Source organism: Amblyomma mixtum, chromosome 7, assembly GCF_055824585.1.
Source record: "Amblyomma mixtum isolate Tamu chromosome 7, ASM5582458v1, whole genome shotgun sequence".
Classification (NCBI taxonomy): Eukaryota; Metazoa; Arthropoda; class Arachnida; order Ixodida; family Ixodidae; genus Amblyomma; species Amblyomma mixtum.
Window position 1 is genome coordinate 28,697,942 of NC_143018.1, and position 17,567 is coordinate 28,715,508.

A 17,567-nucleotide genomic window follows, 5' to 3' on the forward strand; every position below is an offset into this window, starting at 1 on the left:
TGTCCTTAAGCTGAAGCCTCTTTGTTAGCCTCCATGTTTCTGCCGCATAGGTGAGTACCGGTAAGATATAGCTGTTGTAGGCTTTTCTATTGAGGGATATTGGCGAACTGCCATTCATGATCTGAGAGAACCTGCCATATGCGCTCCACCCCATTCTTATTCTAGTTATTTCCCTCTCATGATCCGGATCAGCTGTCACTACCTGCCCTAAGTAGACACATTCTCTTACTACTTCTAGCACCTGGCTACCAATTGCGCACTCTCTGCATTAGCCTCAGCAAATTCCTCGTGCTTACTTCGTTGTTCGATGACGGTGAGCCTAACGACACAATTGGTTTCCTTAGCCTTTTAACGTTAGAATGCCAGCTGATGGACTAGCCAAGCGGCACTGCTGTGTCCTATTCTCGAGCAGAGTGCCACACGGCAGACAAAAAAAATCCTTAACTCATTGCGACAGCAAAAAAAGGAACGCCTCACTGAGCTATATCTAAGATTTTCGCTGTGGCCTACAAAGTATTATTCGCACGTGTCGCTCTCTGTGGGCAGTTGGTGTGTCGAAGGCGATAAATAGTCGATACACGAAGCAGTGACTCAATTGCCCGGAGTTCGGCCTTTATATTCCCAGCGTGGTGGGCAAAGCAACTGGTGGCGCAGCCGGAGCCTGAGCCGCAGCCGCGGCAGCAGCTTCGCTCGCCTCCTTCCGCGTCACGCTCAGGAAGATCTGCTCCAACGACGTGTCCGTGATGAAGAAGTCCTGGAGCTTGAACTTCTTCTTTATCTTCGCCATGCGCGTGAACATCTCGCTCCACAGCATGCGAACCCGCGACATCCGGAACTCCAGCTGGCCCTGCGCAAACGACAGGTCGGGTTGGAACAAAGCGCTAGCAGGATGACTGCATTTCCTACCACCTTCGACAGCACGCTGAGAGATGTATTCTATGCTAGCATCGAATGCAAACCCTGTTCGCTGTCTCTTACCAAAGTTTTCATTCTTTCTACGAATAAATTTCTTCGAAATGAGCAGGCACAGGTGTTGGCAGCTGCCGCCCGTGCATTGCAGATTTGTTAATGTGGAAGAATATGGACGCCAGTCAACGGGTCCTAGGTAAGGCGACAGTTAGCATCAGGAGCACAGCTTTGAGTTGAACAGAGCTTTTTACAGCAAGCAACTCCCATAACCTTGCAAGTGACCAGTTTGAAGGGCATTTACCACGTTGCTTCTCGTTACAGTAAGCACAACTGAGCATAACGAAGGTTTGCAATGACACATGCAGAGTTGGTCAAATGTTCCCGGTCCTTAAGCCGTGATTTAAGCGGCATGGCTATGAAGGTTTCCGAGGGTGTCGTCCAGATTGGATTGTCGGAAATGCACCACTGTTTGGCTCAAATGTGAACCTTGTGGCCCACGAACTTTTTGAAACCCTGTAAGTGCTGGCGCCAGTGTGTGTGTGTCACAGACTTCATTTCACTAGTTCTGATTTTTAAATGCTGTAGTAATCATTAATAACCTACCTCAAAACAAGATGTTCTTTCACAAAATGCACGCATGTATGCAGTGTAGGGCAAGGGAGGCAAATACCTCGTAGCTGTGCACCAGCTCGGCTTCTTTGAAGTTCTTGGCCACGTCCGCAGCCACCTCTTTCTGGTAGATGAAGTCCTGCTTCCGGTCGGGGTACGTCTTTACGGTGATGGTGTAGCCCTTGCCGAATTTTTCCTTCAGGTGCGCCAGCGAGCCGAGGCACTGAAGACGGCCCGCGCCGAGGATGGCGATGCGGTTGCACAAGAACTCGACGTCGGCCATGCTGCGATACGGTTTCATGGTTGAGTGGGCTCAAGACAGGGAAAAGGTCTTAACGGTGTCTTCAAGTGTTTACAATGAAACATGCAAATGAATTTCGTAACTTGTGGCCCTCAGAAAGGCGAACACACCTTAAATAGGGCGATATTTTGTGTAATCAACTCAATTTTTCTTCGATTAAATATTCCTCGGATACAGTAGATACACAACAAAAAATTTGAAAAGAGAACTTGCAGTACTTTTTTCTTTTTAAATATATTGTTAATTGTACGTTTTTCTCTCAGCCACATTTAAGTTATACATCCGGAAGTAGAATTCCTTGCCTTTCGACCCTAATTATTCAATAAATATACAACTATTTTCTGTAGTACAGACTGTGGCTATGTCACTACTACGTTCCCAGAACTATTTCAGTGAGCAGGTCATGCCACTAATCATTCACTGTTATTTCATTGCAACAGATGCACAACAGATTTTCGCGATCTTTGTTGCCGCTACTCTCGTTACTGAAAACATTTCATTGAGCTCTGCATCGTGCTTTCTGAGAATAAGTGACAAGAACCAAAAAAAAAGGAAAGCATTCTTCGAGAAAAACCCCTGTAAAGTATTTGAATACTGATTTCTGTGCGTTCATTGTTACTCTGTTCCTCACGATCAGTAATTCGATCCGTTGTGAACCTTAGCATGTCAAGGATGACGTGCAGAGCAGTTCAGAAGGAAGCTCGCAACTGCGTTAGCTTTTTTAATTTTTCTATTTCCATTAATAAAGTGTAAAATGCAATCAACAATCCCTCTGAACAGTCTTCACATTAGCAAAATATTGTTTATGGGCATATGGCACGTGAACCACAACCACGTCATAAACTTCACTGCTCATGGGGGCACTTTTTTAGCCAGTAAATGCAAGCTGGAACAAGGCGGCTTGCATCAATCAAAAACAGCTGCAATGAGAAAGCTAGGAACTCCAGACTGCAAAGTACTTTTTGTATGTTGAACAAGGAATACTTCTGGCTCAAGATAAGCAGAGTAAACCTCGTGTGATTTCTGTAGGCCAGGCACACTTTTCTGCCGAACGCTGTGAAAGAAAATGAAAATGCGCGCTATAATAAACAAAGAATTTGAAAATTGCTTTTTACTCGAAACAAAGCCTTCCCTATATTTAAGAATAAGGCAAAGCGGAACAGTTACTGAAATCTCGAAATCAGTTGGAATATTCTGTTCTTGTAGTCCCTTGTTATTAACCAGGTTCCTTATCTTCCCGCTCAGCTAAGCTTAATATTAAACGTTACCAAGGACCAAGTACACGGCATTTATGCATTTCTAATACTTTCATAGGTTTTTTTTTCTTTGGCATGACTAGATAGTGGATTTATTTGGTCTGGATGCGCCCTTTTATTTCATCTATCGATGTATATTACTTGGCAGGCGCTTCAGAATTAATTCCTATCCGCACTCAGTCGTTCCGGACTATCCGGCTGCCTCACCTGTGTGAGCTGAGCAAGATGGAGAACTTGGTGGTCCTCTGTAGCGCACTGACGTAGCTGACGATGCGCTTGCGGGCAGTCGTGCCGATGCCGGCGTACGGCTCGTCCAGAAGCAGCAGGCGGGGTACGCCCATCATGGCCACGCAGAGTGAGAGCTTCCGCCTGTTGCCAGCACTGCACACGATAGGCGAGAATGGATGAAGAATACGAGATAGCAGAGATTTTACGTTGTTTACAGAGAGGCTCTGATGTGTTTATTACCAAGTGTCGTTAGCTCCAATCCAGAAACGATTAAAAGTTTTGTGGTGGTCCGCCCTTTGAGGACTAACTACGCGGCGACAACTTTCAGTCCCGCAAAGAACAGCTATTACTTCATCTGAAACTAAATGCACGCGGACATCAACAAGAGTTTTAGTTTCCACATGGACTAACCATCTCTGGAAATGGTTTGGGGATGGTGCCAGTCGGATTTGTCGCATCTTTAACTACCTGAATGTGTCCGTGGTCATGGAGGCTTTCTGCAACTCGATCGAGGCGCACTGGCAAGCTCCTCCTCTTCAACTTTCTCGTGAAAGATGCTTTGCTCTGCATCTCAGTTGACAGTGCCTGCCCTAGCTGTATGTCTCACGCTGCACAGACGCCATACAGACCTGTTCGCGAATATGCCTGCCTACCCCACATCGCCTGTCGCTGAGTTGGTGATGCCTGTACAAGCTGGTTATCAGCTCTTCCCTCTGGATTGCGCGAGATCGCCAGGAAATTTCAAGGTAGAAACTTAGGCTACTTTACGACAAGGCCTTACAGCGCTAAATAAAAGAAATAAAGGGGAGATGCTAGAGCGCATATAGTATTACTAGAACACTGAAAGATAGACAGCACTAAATAAAAGTGACAGCGATTAACCAATCTTCCTACCGGAAGCAAGAGTAACTACCATGTGCAGTGACAAAAAGACTTATACGGAAAAAAAAACTTTTCAAAATGTGCGAACGAATTACTCTTGATTCCCGTTTTTTTTTTCTGCACTCTCCCCTACAATACTTCCAATTAGGGCGCTGTAGGCATTGTAAATAACTAAAAAATTAAACCAATGTGATGATGATAATAGATTTTTATGGCGCAAGGTTATCTGTGGCCAAAAGACCGCCATTGCACAAGCTATTTTTCTTCTACTCAAGGTGGAGTCGAAGACCCACTTACAAAAATGTATCGATCTCTTCACTTTTTGGACTAAAATATAAAACATCTGACACAACCGCAGTACGTTACCGTATCGTTACCAGAGTCATAAGTAGAACTGTTTAATTTGCCCATTTGTTTTGTAATTCACATCAACTGCGGCTCTCCGAGCTTTTTCAGAAGCATTCCACCCACCTGAACGTGCAGACGAGTTGCTCCGCGAATTCGCCCAGGTGGAAGATGTCCAGCAACACTCTGAGGTACTCGGCCGACATGGGGACACCCTTAAGCCGCGCGAACAGCACGAGCGTCTCAGTGCCCGTCAGCATATCCAGCAGGCCGTCCCGTTGTGGGCAGTAGCCCACGTAGCGCTGGGACTGCGGTTGCACGGACGCCGTGTCAAGCTCGGAAGATTTATGTTATCTTTCTTTTACCTATCGGCTGTACGAAACGATGTCATTGCTAATGACCAGTTTAGTGTCCACAGAGACAATACGAGTACTTCGTCAGTGTCTTGGTGCACAACGTAGCGCATTAATGTAGTTTCAACAAATCGCTTCAACGCACTCCCGGTGAAATGTACCGCGAGGACTCTCCGTCGTACAAAAACTTGTTTGAAGCGGGCGTCTGGGATAATGTTAACAAGGATTTCGTATGGTATGAAAGATATAGCAAAATCCGTATGCTTCTTTTCCGTGCGACTTCCATGTCCATTCTGTATTGTTCCCACGTGCTTTCCTTATGATCGACATGTTGTCATACGGAGTCCGCATGTATCTCAACTTTCTGGTATGCATTGCTCATATTGTCCTGACAGATTCCCTATGTCCCGTATGGTTTCTATAGGAGGCATACGGAAGACATACGGTATTACAGCAATCGTACTGAGCGTTTCACCGCGCCTTGCCACGCACACAACTGCGTGAGAAGATGAATGTCGCCATCCCGCTTTCTAAGAGCGGTAGCTCTACTGAACGCAAAGGTTGCTCACCATTCCGTGTTGATTTAACCTTGGTTTAACCTTGAAAAGCACAGCATAGCAAGAGATTGACAACGACAAACTGACCTCGACTGATCTGCACCAAAATCGATGTGCAACCACAAATGAACGTGACCGACACAATAGTGACTTCCAAATTTGCCCCCCCCCCCCCCCCTAGAAATTTGACACTGGCCGCTTTGGAGCAAATGCGATGCCCTACCATAATTGGCCATGCGCCGGGTCATTAATTAAAATACTAGCGCATAAAATAAGGTTTGGTTAAGGACGAGCGCTAACACCTTCACACCAACGAGCCCAGCTTTCCGCCTTGATTGCCCGGGTCATTTCCAAAAATTTGGCTCGGGCCACCCACGAAATTTCACCGCATCCGATTTGGACCAAAAGCGATGTCCAACCATAACTGAGCGTGCCCGACATCACGGCGACCTCCAAATTTGTCCTGAGTCATTGCCAAAATGCTATCACTCGACCTTCGGTTACAACCCTGCCTAACTTTTTATTCGTTCTGGTCGAAAGGTTTTCCCGGCACTTCGGATGCGAGGAAGGGCACTTGCGATTTTCTTCGCTGTATAGCCAACAAGGTGCCAACGTATACATGAAGATATTAACCCTTCATTTCACTCTGCTTGATCATGTCTCACCTGCGCCGGGTTCCAGATGAGGGAGAAACCCGCCACGTAGGCGTCTCCTTCGTGCGGCAGCACCTGACCAGTCAGGATCCGAAACGTCGTGGTCTTGCCCACACCGTTGACGCCCAGCAGGCCGAAGCACTCGCCGGAGCGGACAGTGAAACTCAGCCCCTGCGAGCGAGCTACAGTCAATGCACGCCGCACAACGGTCTGCGTGGTATCAGACATGCGAACTTCGAGTTCCCTATATGATGCTATTTATCCCGTTCGCATGACTGTAGATGGCGTTAATTTGAATGTCTCCACTCCCCGTCATATTTACACCGCATGCGGCACCAGCTGAGCATTTTGTTCAGGCAGCCGTAGAACTTAAGGTGAGGACACTCAACAACGCTGAGTTCATCGACCAAAGTGTTGAGCAACTTGCTATTTTGTAGTAGTAATTAAGTTTTCATAATACTAACAACTGATTCCTGAATATTGTTCACTTTTAAGCGGTCACGCGTCCACGATTATCACCATAAGCCTAAAAGACATCGACTGCCGGACAAATGCCTCTCTCACATCCCTTAAGCCAACACAACTAACGCCTTTCCAGCCCTGTGTATTCTCCAACCGTATTAAGTGAACATTCATTAATCTCTCGAATACCAGATACGCTCGGTAAATCTAGCAATTAACCATGCCCAACATTCTTGGACAAAAATTTTGAATATTGAAAAATTGTAAGGTACTGTAACGGAAATATTGTAGGCTATGATCTATTCTTCGATGTTTAGCAATATCTAGCGTTTAAAAGTTTTTCCATCGCTAGCATGGAGCAGGTAAGACTGCCGTAGAAAACAAATGCGGAACACTTTTGACGATAGCCAGAACTTATTAAAAAAATGTAAGCCTACCACCTGGAGACCCGCGGGTACATTGATTGGTATAGTGGATGAGACACACTGGTATCCTTCATCATCCCCGCGCCAGAAACGAACGCGTGGAGTCACGAGACAAGCGCGAACGCTTCCGGGAATGTGGAGAGAAGGCACTCCGGCTACTCTTCCTTTCCCAACAACGACGTGACGTCACAACAACGCACTGGCCCCGTAGGGAAGGGGTGAATGCCTTCGCTTGGGCGCAGCTGGTTGCCCCAAGCGAGGAATGCTCGAGGGGTGAAAAAGAGGAGCTCGCGGCGGGAACGCTCTCTTGCCGCGGACCTCCTGCGAGCTGCCCCGACGGACCTCTGCCTGCCCGCCGACTGCCGGACGACCCAACGCCGGTCGACGACGACTTGGTGAGCTGCTGAAATTCCATTTTATTCTTCCGCAGTGAGCTTTACCTCGCGTTAGGACTATTTCCTAGCATGTTCTGCCGTTGCCTATTTCGAGCGAACCTGCCGTGGCTGCGACTCTGAGCCACGGGTTGGGGAAACGTGTGGCGTACGAGTAACGCCTGTGTGTAGCCCGCACGGAAGCTCGCCTTCCCGGCCGGCTGGACGCGGAGTGACCCCACAAGTGAAATATTATGATATATAAAAGATGCGCTTATAAACTCAGCGTTATAGAGATCTGTTCTCGCTTCGGCGAGCGCGGTTTCGGCCGCTTATCTGTTTTTTGAGCAGCGTCCGCTCCGGCGGACGCAGTTGTTGCTGCGACGCGCGTCTTTTCTTTCTTTTTTCTCTTTCTTCTAATCTTTAAACTCTCCTCTATCTGCACGTGGCAGCGGTGGTGGCTCGGCTGGAGCCAGTAGCAGGCCCGTGCAATTTCCTTTTCATCCTTCTCTCAGTCACAACAACAACAACTCTGCGTTCAGGAATGTTTTAGTTCAGAATTGTTCGGTATGAATAACACAGGCCGGCCATTCCCAAGAGCGCCTACCTGTAGAACGGAATTGCTGTCGATGTATCCGTAGGCCTTGTAGAGGCGGTGCACAATGACGAAAGGCCGGCCTTCGGCTGGCACTATTGCCTGTCCAGAGACCAGGCCGTTCACCAGTTTGTCCTCCCGCAGCACGTCCGTGTCCTCGTGCTTATCCGAGGGCTGCGCGGTGAGAATAGGGCGTAAGTATCTGGGCTTGACGCAGTCATGCTGAGATCGATTCCGGAACGCACTGATTTGACTGCGGGGTTTGTTGGGCTTCGCCTTCCCTCTTAGTGATCTATGGAGTACAGATTTCTGATTATATATCAGTCGCGAAATTGTGTCCTAAAAATAATAGATATTTCTGGAATTAATGAAAAAGCCTCACAAATAAGGCATGAACAATTTCACAGAAACGCACGGAGAAACATAAACGTGACAGCATAACTCTGCGGTCGCAACTCTTATATGCATATGCATGCTGTCTAATTGCTTCGAATGAAAATTAAAACGAAACAAGTTGTAAAAGCACACCGCTAGCGCATTTTGGGTTTCTGGACACGTGTAAAGTTAAATTGCCCAGTGTACGTTTACTCCCCAAAGTGCCCATGTATCAAAACCACGGTCAAAATCCGGCACTTGGAATCGCCCGAAACTAAATTTACAGTAGCATCACTCGCGGCATTCAGACTTTCTGCTTAAGGCTGCTTAATAGATCTGTATGCCAGAAGACGAAAAACCGCAGCGCCACCGATAGACTGCAGTCCAGCTCATAGGCGGCACCTCTATATGCCAACCTCGCAAGAACGCAATGCTAGTCTGTATGTTTATTAACTAGTACGAACCAAGAGCTTTCGCTGTCCTAATGAAAGCTACGCAGGACTGTCCATGCTCTACATTCAGGCACTGCCATCCCTGTTAATGCAGCGGAAGCTGCTGTACAAGAGAGACTACAAGGTCCTCGCAAAGCTACCACCCATTAATACACTTCTGGATAACGGGGCGTTTCCCAGAGTACCTACATAGGCTGAAGGTTGTTTTTAGATTTCGCGGTTCAAAACCACACCCAAGATAAAACGCTCAGAGTAGAACGCGTGCGGAAGATCCATAGCCCGTCGTGATCAGAAGTCTGATTCCCAGAAGCAGCGCAAGGACGTAGCAACTGCGCTACCACTCATTTTTAAGGCGAAAGCCTTTAATACCTTATCGTTGTCGATAGAAGGTTGTCAGCAGAAGCTTGTCAGAGATATATGATACAGTTACTGATTAATTTCCTGTTCTCAAATACAATTTTCATTTTCTTCATTACGGCCCCTGTTTCTCTTCCTTCTTTCACTCACACTTCCTTCCTTCTCGTACGGTGCGGTTCAGGTGTCCACCGAGATGAGAGAGAATAACTGCGTAATTCCCTTTCCTCAAAAAGCGTTGCGTTCGAAGAGCAAGGCATCGCTACGAACGGGTGGTGGCGTTCTGTGGACTCCCTGGCAGCGCTACAGCACGCTGTCGCGTTATTAATTAGTATTTAGTCATTAATCAGTAATTAGCCATTAATTCGCAACTTGTCATTACTTAGGAGTTAGTACTTAATTATATGTGGCGTCATCCAGTGGTAACGTCACCAGTGCCACAGAGGCAGCCAAAGTGGTGCAGAAAACGCTTTCGCTTCTACGCCCTTTACACAAAGTGCCCCCTGAATTTTTTTTAAGACTCTGGGCACTGAAGTCATGGTCCTCTCTACGGATACTTTTACAGCTTTCATGCTAAGGTATGACCGTGACAAAACCAAGCAAGCAAATCTGGGCCAGCTTGCCTTCTTTGGTCCCGCAATGCCCTGTCCAATGGGCGACTGGATAGGCACGGGAGCGTACAACGCGTCGTCCCGGTAGGCAGATGTATCGAGCGAGCTCAGGTTGCGGTCCAGCCGGGGCAGCCAGTATTCGACGCAAAGCAGCAGCGCGAACACCACCACGCCTTCGACGGAGAGGGTGAGCAGGTCGTAGAAGGCGGAATACGGGTGCATGTCCAGAGGCTGGATGGCGTAGTCGTAGGGGTCCGCAGAATCGGCGTCTGGTACGAGTGCCACGTAGAATACATAGCCATCAGTATACGATACAGCATGACTAAGCAGAATTCCTGTAGCACTGTGAAGATTATTAATCACTATGCTGCGAAGATTTGTTGCTCACTATGGTTGCTCACTATCCATCACCATAGCTAGGCAGGCTGCTTCCAGAGGATAAGAAAGGCCCCTGACGCTTAGAGTTAGCCTTGTCTTCAAGTTAGCCAGCCACCTTTTCTGCCATAATCCCTTATCTCATATAACCAATCGCTTTCTGCATACGCAGTTGGGCCTTATCGTCATCGGCGGGGCAAGCAGCTCCGGAGCTAGATGTTCGAGCTTGATAGGCCTCCAGTTCCCAGAATTTAATCTCCTGCCCATGATTAACGCATCAGTAGCGATAATAATCTTTTAGACAATAAATAATGATTCTTATCTACAGAATACTGTGCAGAGTCGGATGAAGTGTGCAGTCTACAAAATAATGCGCAGGGTCGGATGCCATGTGCAGGGCTTGATGTAAGCGCCCTGAACGCTACAATGTCTGGCTCTCATCCAAACGCGCCCTGGGCTAGTCTGGTATGCATTAACTGTTTTCTGTGTAAGTCAGTCCAGAAGCATGGTTTCGTGGATGTGTCCGATGTTATCCCAAGGCACTAAACGCCTAAGCACTACCGATCGGCCGCGTGGGAACAGTGCCCAGGAACACTAACTCACGCAGGCAGCACTCCCACAGTGACAAATGGGCCTTGGCGTCGCCGGCATGACAGCGGCTCTGCAGCTCGATGCCGCCTCTACGACAGAGGGCGTTCTCTTGGGCCAACTGCAGGATCTTGGTCATGCCCCGCGAGTACGACTGGGAAGGGAGCAGCCGCAGTACCTGCAGCGCCACATCGAGCACGGTGGTGAGGCCTGCACTCTCGATGTTGTCACTGTAGTGCTCCTTGAACACCCATCCGACGCAGCCGGCGGACGCTGCCGAAAGAGGGAAGGGAGACAGAGTCATGGTATTTCCCTACTCGGATCAAGGGCAATCTATCGTCAAAATTTCATTCGGTTCGAAAACGCGCTAACCACTCACAGTAGGTTATATGCCGTTTACTTCTCGTTGCATTTTTATCTTCCTATGCTAGAGCGTATGGTCAGCTACTTCATGTGTCCTCATTCTCTACGTTATTCCCGCATACGACGCGCTTATAGTTTTCTATTTCGCGCAGCCATTTTCTACTCCTTTGATCCTCCCACCTGGGGTCCTTTAACGTACGGCGTCCCTCATAGCCTGAGTCGCTTTGGGACGTTAAACCCCAATAAGCCAAAGCAAACCATTCACTACCTCAGCCTTTTCTAAACGCTGATTTTCCTTTTTTTTTTTCCGACGATCCTACCGTTTACCCATGGGCTCGGTACACCTATACAAGCGGGCCCTACAGCTATATTGCACTGTAATGAAAGAACAGTGCATGCAGGGCGTGGGCAAAACAGTCAGTTTGTTTTACCCCTCTAGAGTGAAATCTAAGTACAAGAAGCTACCATGAGAGCACAATGTGACTACGTCTAGGCAGGGCGACTATATCCTGTGCCTTCGAAATTGACTCCCAAAGCATAAAGCTGTCCCTGTTTAATATAACGATTCGTTTCCAATTGTCATCTCATTCTCCTCGCCCTCCACTACAGGATCAAAAGTAAACGTGGAAAACAATCGAAGGAGAAAATATGCGACATTATAACTGCTCTGACGACCTAAAGTCGCGGCTCCTCCGTCATCGGCTGCATGGTCGCTTTGCGGTACACGTATCAGCAGAAAAAGTGCTCACAGACTATGAAAGTTGAGATGGCAATCACAGAGAATCCGACTGTTGGACTGTCGAATAGGAAGGAGCACATGTAGATCATTGGAAGCGCCGCATAGCCATGGAGCAAGTTGAGCACGAAGATAAGCCCTGCGAAGAGAGAAGTCGTTAGAAGACATGACTGGCGGTGCTTCGTACACGTGTATGTGAGTACATGTCTTCCTATTCATTCTTTACGCACATAATTTCCCTTCATTCAGCTTCCTTCGCATGCAAATATAATGGCACAAGTTTGTGCCTGGAAGCTCTTGTTCTGTCTCGACTGGCCGTCAATCCTTGCATAGTTGATCAACACGCTTTAAACACAAAAGCACATATATTCGGATATACCGGGCGTCCTAGCTAAATGTAACCAAACTTTTAAAAAAGGCGAAGTGTCTAGTCCGGTGAAACCAACTCAGGGTTCTTCATAGTCGCGTAGCCTAGTCTTGAGTATTTTTTTCGGTCTTCAAAGTTAATGAATTAGGTATTAACTTCAGGAAGAAAGTGTCAATGCAAAAATTTTAGATCACCTCGAAAAACCGCTAGTAGTGCTGTTTCCGTCAAGTTACGATTTACGTAGCTTCATTTATTGGCCTTAAAATAAAGTTGCCACGTGACCAGCTGCTCGCTCACTTCTCTGCACCTGTGTGCACCCAAAGTCTCATCGAGGAGAGGACTTCAGAAAAAAAAGATTTTATTCTTTAAGGCGCGTCTTGGAACGTTGAAGTGGCCGGTTGTCATGTGGAAGCTTTTTCTTATTGTGCGGGTTATGGTTAAAGGCCGGTAAAAAGCTACTTTACGTAAATATTACTTTGCTGCAAATGTCTCAGTAAGCTGTTTCTCAAAACGATCTACAACTTTTCTATTGACACTTTGTTCCTCAAGTCAATAATTAAAAAGTTAGTTAATTAAGCTTAACCAATTAGTCAACCTTGAAGAACGAAAAAGTACTGCAGACTAGGTCACACGAGTCTAAACAACCCTCATTTGGTTTCAGGCGGCTAGGACACCTCGTGTTTTTTAAAAGCTTGGTTACGTTTAGCTGGGACACCTGGTATATATTAAAGCTGTCCAATGCCCTGGTACAGTCACAAGCAATTCTGTATGGTTATCCTGTCGTCACATTCATTCGTTTAGACTTTTGAGAATGTTAAGTTATCACGGCTAGTTAACACTTCAGCATGACCATTAAATAATTTTTAGAACATTAACGTATAGGCACACTGTTTAACTATAACAACAGCAAGTGGGCCTTTTTAGAAAAGAGGCGAGCGACAAAGAGGGCGGAGCTTACGGATGTCGCTGGCGGTGAGCTGGGTTTGCGGGATGTATGCTAGGGGCGGGAGAACCATCATGGCGGTGCCGATGTAGAACATGAAGTCGAAGGCGTAGTTTGTGAGCCAGTAGAGCAGCGGACCCATGCCCGAGATCATGTGCAGATGCTTCACCTGCGCACGTCATTCACGAACCTTCTGTCAGCGAATGCAGATTTCGATGCTGTAAACGGCAGTGCTTTTCAATGACATGACAGCGGAACGAACCAATTGTAGGGAAAGAATGTATAGAGGGATGGACACGCCTTCATGGAAATCCTATTTTGCAGTGGGTTGGCAACGAATAACTGGTCAGTATAGGCGTCAAACATAAGCTGGGCCTTAAAAATCGTTACAGGACTTTTGCACATCTTCACACCATTATTTTCTTCAACTCAACTCTGCTTTACTTCTTTGATATCTAAGGACTTCTTCATAACTTTCAGCTCTATGTAGGCCAATAATTCGTTACTAAACTGAAATACAAAAGCTAATCTCGAATAGTAAGGCACCTGATTTTTAGACGCTGAGAATAGACCAGCAAAACGCGTCATTTTGAGGCAATAATACTAGCAGTAGCGGAGCTTCATTTACTATCTGGAGGTGCTGCACTGCGATGAAGATTCCTGTTATTCTCATTTCGTATTAAGCCTTTAAAGGCGTGAGAACCTCCAACAGAGTTCACCAAAGCTCCTCAGTATGCTTGCATTTTGTTTGTGTGCGTGCGTGTGTTGTACTAATAAATGGCTCCTAGGAAACACTCGCCTGCAGCGCCCTCTCCGAGATGGGAAACAGGACGAAGTTGCTGCACATAAGACTCGATACGAGCGGGAAAAAAATGGAGCGCAGGATTTTCGGCACCAGCGTCCGGTACGTGTTCTGGCTGCGAATGCTCTCAGATTCCCTGCTGGCGTGTTCCACTGCTTCGCGCTCCACCTCGATGCCTCGAGACGTGACGTCAAAGCTTAACTCGGCCGTCGTATCGTTAGTGATGTTCCGCAGGCGAGCCGTGTTGTATAGTCTCGTCACCAGGGGCGCCATGTGCTGTATCTCGCCGTTGTACCACAGCACGTTCCTGCGACCGGTTTGTTTCCAGAAAAAGATCGTTTTAGCCTCGAAAGCAAAAAGAAAAAAAGAAATTGCACAACGAACCACACTTGGCGGCTTCTGGTGTGAGTGGTGCGCAAAACAAAGAACGACACAAACAGCGGGTGAATATCGCAGCAGTCGTGCAATGTTGCTTAATTGCTGACCATCGCCTACACTTATTAAATGAGGGGTTCTTAAATTTTCGAATTCAAAATTCTTAAAATTTTCGTTGTTAAAACTCCCTGAAACTCCGTTAAAATTCCCTTTTCTCCAAACGTACTCATCAAATTCTCTGAAAACGAAAACACTTTCCTTATGACCATCATTGTCTAAGCTTTGAAGTATGGTACGCCTCCAGCCTTTCATCATAAGATGAACAGTTCAGCAGTTCGCATAGACACCGCAGTTCCGGAGCGACGGCGGCACTGGCGATCTGCAGGACGAACAATCACGATTGCCAGCAGCACATTCCAGTTTTCCTGTGCTTCAATTTTCAACCTCACACCCTTCGATTTCATCTAACAGAATTCGCATTCCAAATCGCAACGACTCCGCATGTCTTCTTTTTGCGGCTTAAGTAGAATTTACCACCAGCTGAAGTCCACAGCTGCGATTCTTGGCTCCTGAGGGCTAAGTACTACCAACTTGTCGAGGGTGTCGCCTCCCGCTTCTGCTCTACAGACACCGAAGGTTTTCCCCGAGTATCGCTATAGGGGCATCGAGTTGAAAACCACCACAACACTTACATCTAGGAGGCAAGGATAGGTGGCGCTGCATGTTAAGTCGCACAGTGTGTTACGGCACCCACTACGATGCTCACATAGCCGGGCGGATTGGAACAGCGGCGGCGAGGCTCACCCAGCTTCCTGTGTCATCTGGAGGCCGTAGTGGGTGTTGAAGACGTACGCGTAGAGAGACTCCTTGGAAGCGCTCAGAAGAGCGGCCATAACGTCCACGCTCGTTTCGAGCGACTTCACATGGAAAGAGGAGGCCAACAGTGGCTCGAACCACCGGTCGAAGAAATACTGCTGGGTAGAGTCTACCTGCACGAAACCCTGCGCCAGCACCAGCAATGTCAATCAGCATCGTCGGAAGGGAACAGCAGTTTACAGTAAGCAGTGAGGTACTGGAAATCATTAGAGTGTATGCATAGGGTCATTAACACTATGCGTGAACACGGCTTCGCGTGTCTCCGCACACGTGGGGCACCGTTGCGACGAAGCCAGTAGCGTAAATCTGTACAAAGCGGCAGATGACCCGAAGCATCACTTCGTTGTCTCTCTTCTCGTGCGCCACCGTGCATTGATTCATGAACGAGTTAGATACAATGGCACTCCGCAGGTACGTGGCCACGCGGAGCCGTGTTCCCTCTAAGTGTGATTGACCCTGTACACGGTATATCAAGGCGAAGCAGTGACCGAGGATGCGAACCATGGGAAAGAAGCTACGAGAGTATGATTGGCTTGGAGTGTATGTGGTAGGCATCCCTAAAAATAATATCGCCGTTGCATGCTGACAGCATATGTAAAGAATGTTTGAAGGCGAACGGGAAGGCTTGAAGATTGACAGCAGTGATAGACGGAGAGGGACGTTCACAACAGTAGGGCTAAATGATTTAGAACAGACATGACCTGTCGCAGTAGGTCTTATCTCCAAGGTTGGAAGCACCTCGAAGGCACCGAGCTCCTGACTCTGCTAGTATACGTCCCCGGGTGCTCCTTTTAATGCTTGTGCCGCGGCTCGGCGTCACGGCGTCGCCTTGGCCAGGGCGTGCGGAGCCCTCGTCCTATGCTAGCCAAGATTTTCCTCCTTCGTCATATCCTTGTCATTTCTCCACTGCGACCTGCTTCCACACTCTAGCCTTTCAATCACCTCCCCTTGCACAGCCCCTTGCGGTAAACCCGTTATGGGAAGCACTTATAATGCTGTGCAGTCCCTTCATTTCACCACCGCCCAACCCCCTAAGCCCGCTCCAGACAGTAATGGCTTAACAAGAGAAAATGTACTTGAGCCAGACAACTGTATAAGTGTTCACAACAGCTAATAGCTGGCGGTCAGCAATGGTAACAGAGCGGACATCGAAGCAAGTTAAAGCAGTCAGAAGTGGCGCAGACAGTAGGAAAGGAGTTATGAAACTTTCAAGGACAGCATGTCCAACATTAAGGGACAAAATAATTCAATATTTACGTTACTGTAATTAAAATATTAAAGGTAATGGTCCGTGCTTCCGGCATGTAGCAAAATCTTTTTGGTTTTCCATAGCTCGCATGGAGCAATTAAGACTGGCGTAGAAAACCAATAGGGAACGATTTTTACAGTAGCAAAACGTTAATAGCGCAACTATGGAAGCCTTCTGACAAATCTGCTGATAAAAATGTGTTCATAAACTTTTTTCCCTTCATAACTGCTTCCGTTCAGGATGATTGGGTATGTGCAGGGCTGGCCCAGACTATAGCGCAGAAAGGAGCAATTGAATGCCAGTGTAAAAGGCACTTGTCCGGCGCTAAATGTAACTAGGCGATGATGCTGATGATTTAATTTTAAAACCCTGTGATAAACAGGAACGAGGTCACTCGAAGAAAACTTGCCGGAGACATCTACCGCAATTAAACATATAAAAACGAATTTATGAAGAAAAACTTGAACACATCCAAAACCGCGCTGCCAGGTTTGTTTCTGGCAACTATAACTTCCGTAGTAGCATCACATTGTTTAAAGAAAACCTTAGGTGGAAAACACTGGCTCACCAGAGACTAACCGCAAAACTAGAACTTTTCCAAATATACTCTGATCTCACGGGAATACACAAGAGCCTGTACATTCTACCTCCACATTTTATCTCTGAACGCCACGATCATAAGTTGAAAGTTCTTGTACCGCGATGTCGAACTGATGTGTTTCGTAATTCTTTTTTTCCTAATACTTCTTCACATTGGAATAGGCTTCCCGAGAGCATAGAACAATGTAAAACGGGTAAACGTTTTCAGTGTTTCCTGGCGTCCAATCTGTCGTAGAGGTTTTCCACCTTTTCAAACTTGTTTTCTCGTACTGACATTTCAGTGATGCGTTCTATTTTATTTTTAGACAGATGTGCTTTATTGCTTACTTTCAATATTGTGAGATGCTCATTTTAGGTATATGTTTACTGCTATTGTCCCCCCTGCTATAATTCCTCTGGGCACAGCAGGCATTTGTATAAATAAATAAAGAACAAATGACATTTGGATGGGCATACACTAAAGCAGTGGCATGTCGTAAACATGACACTCTTGCCCACTTTACCCCTGACAAGTATTCCCTCCAGAACCCAACCCAGAAGACCGAGGCGATTCCC

The 17,567-nt window shown here is 47.1% G+C and overlaps 1 protein-coding gene across 1 annotated transcript in view; it reads right to left on the minus strand.

Moving 5' to 3' along the window:
- Positions 1-613: 613 nt before the first annotated feature.
- LOC149335469 (phospholipid-transporting ATPase ABCA3-like) overlaps positions 614-17,567 on the minus strand; it is a 41,950-nt gene continuing 24,996 nt past the window's right edge. The window contains exons 15-26 of the mRNA XM_089553812.1: positions 15,092-15,288; positions 13,910-14,219; positions 13,126-13,279; positions 11,814-11,939; positions 10,717-10,974; positions 9,751-10,007; positions 7,959-8,120; positions 6,106-6,264; positions 4,657-4,838; positions 3,283-3,456; positions 1,580-1,802; positions 614-847 (exon numbers count right to left, since the gene is read on the minus strand). Coding sequence (XP_089409938.1) covers positions 614-847; positions 1,580-1,802; positions 3,283-3,456; positions 4,657-4,838; positions 6,106-6,264; positions 7,959-8,120; positions 9,751-10,007; positions 10,717-10,974; positions 11,814-11,939; positions 13,126-13,279; positions 13,910-14,219; positions 15,092-15,288 — 2,436 coding nt within the window. The remainder of the gene's footprint in view (positions 848-1,579; positions 1,803-3,282; positions 3,457-4,656; positions 4,839-6,105; positions 6,265-7,958; positions 8,121-9,750; positions 10,008-10,716; positions 10,975-11,813; positions 11,940-13,125; positions 13,280-13,909; positions 14,220-15,091; positions 15,289-17,567) is intronic.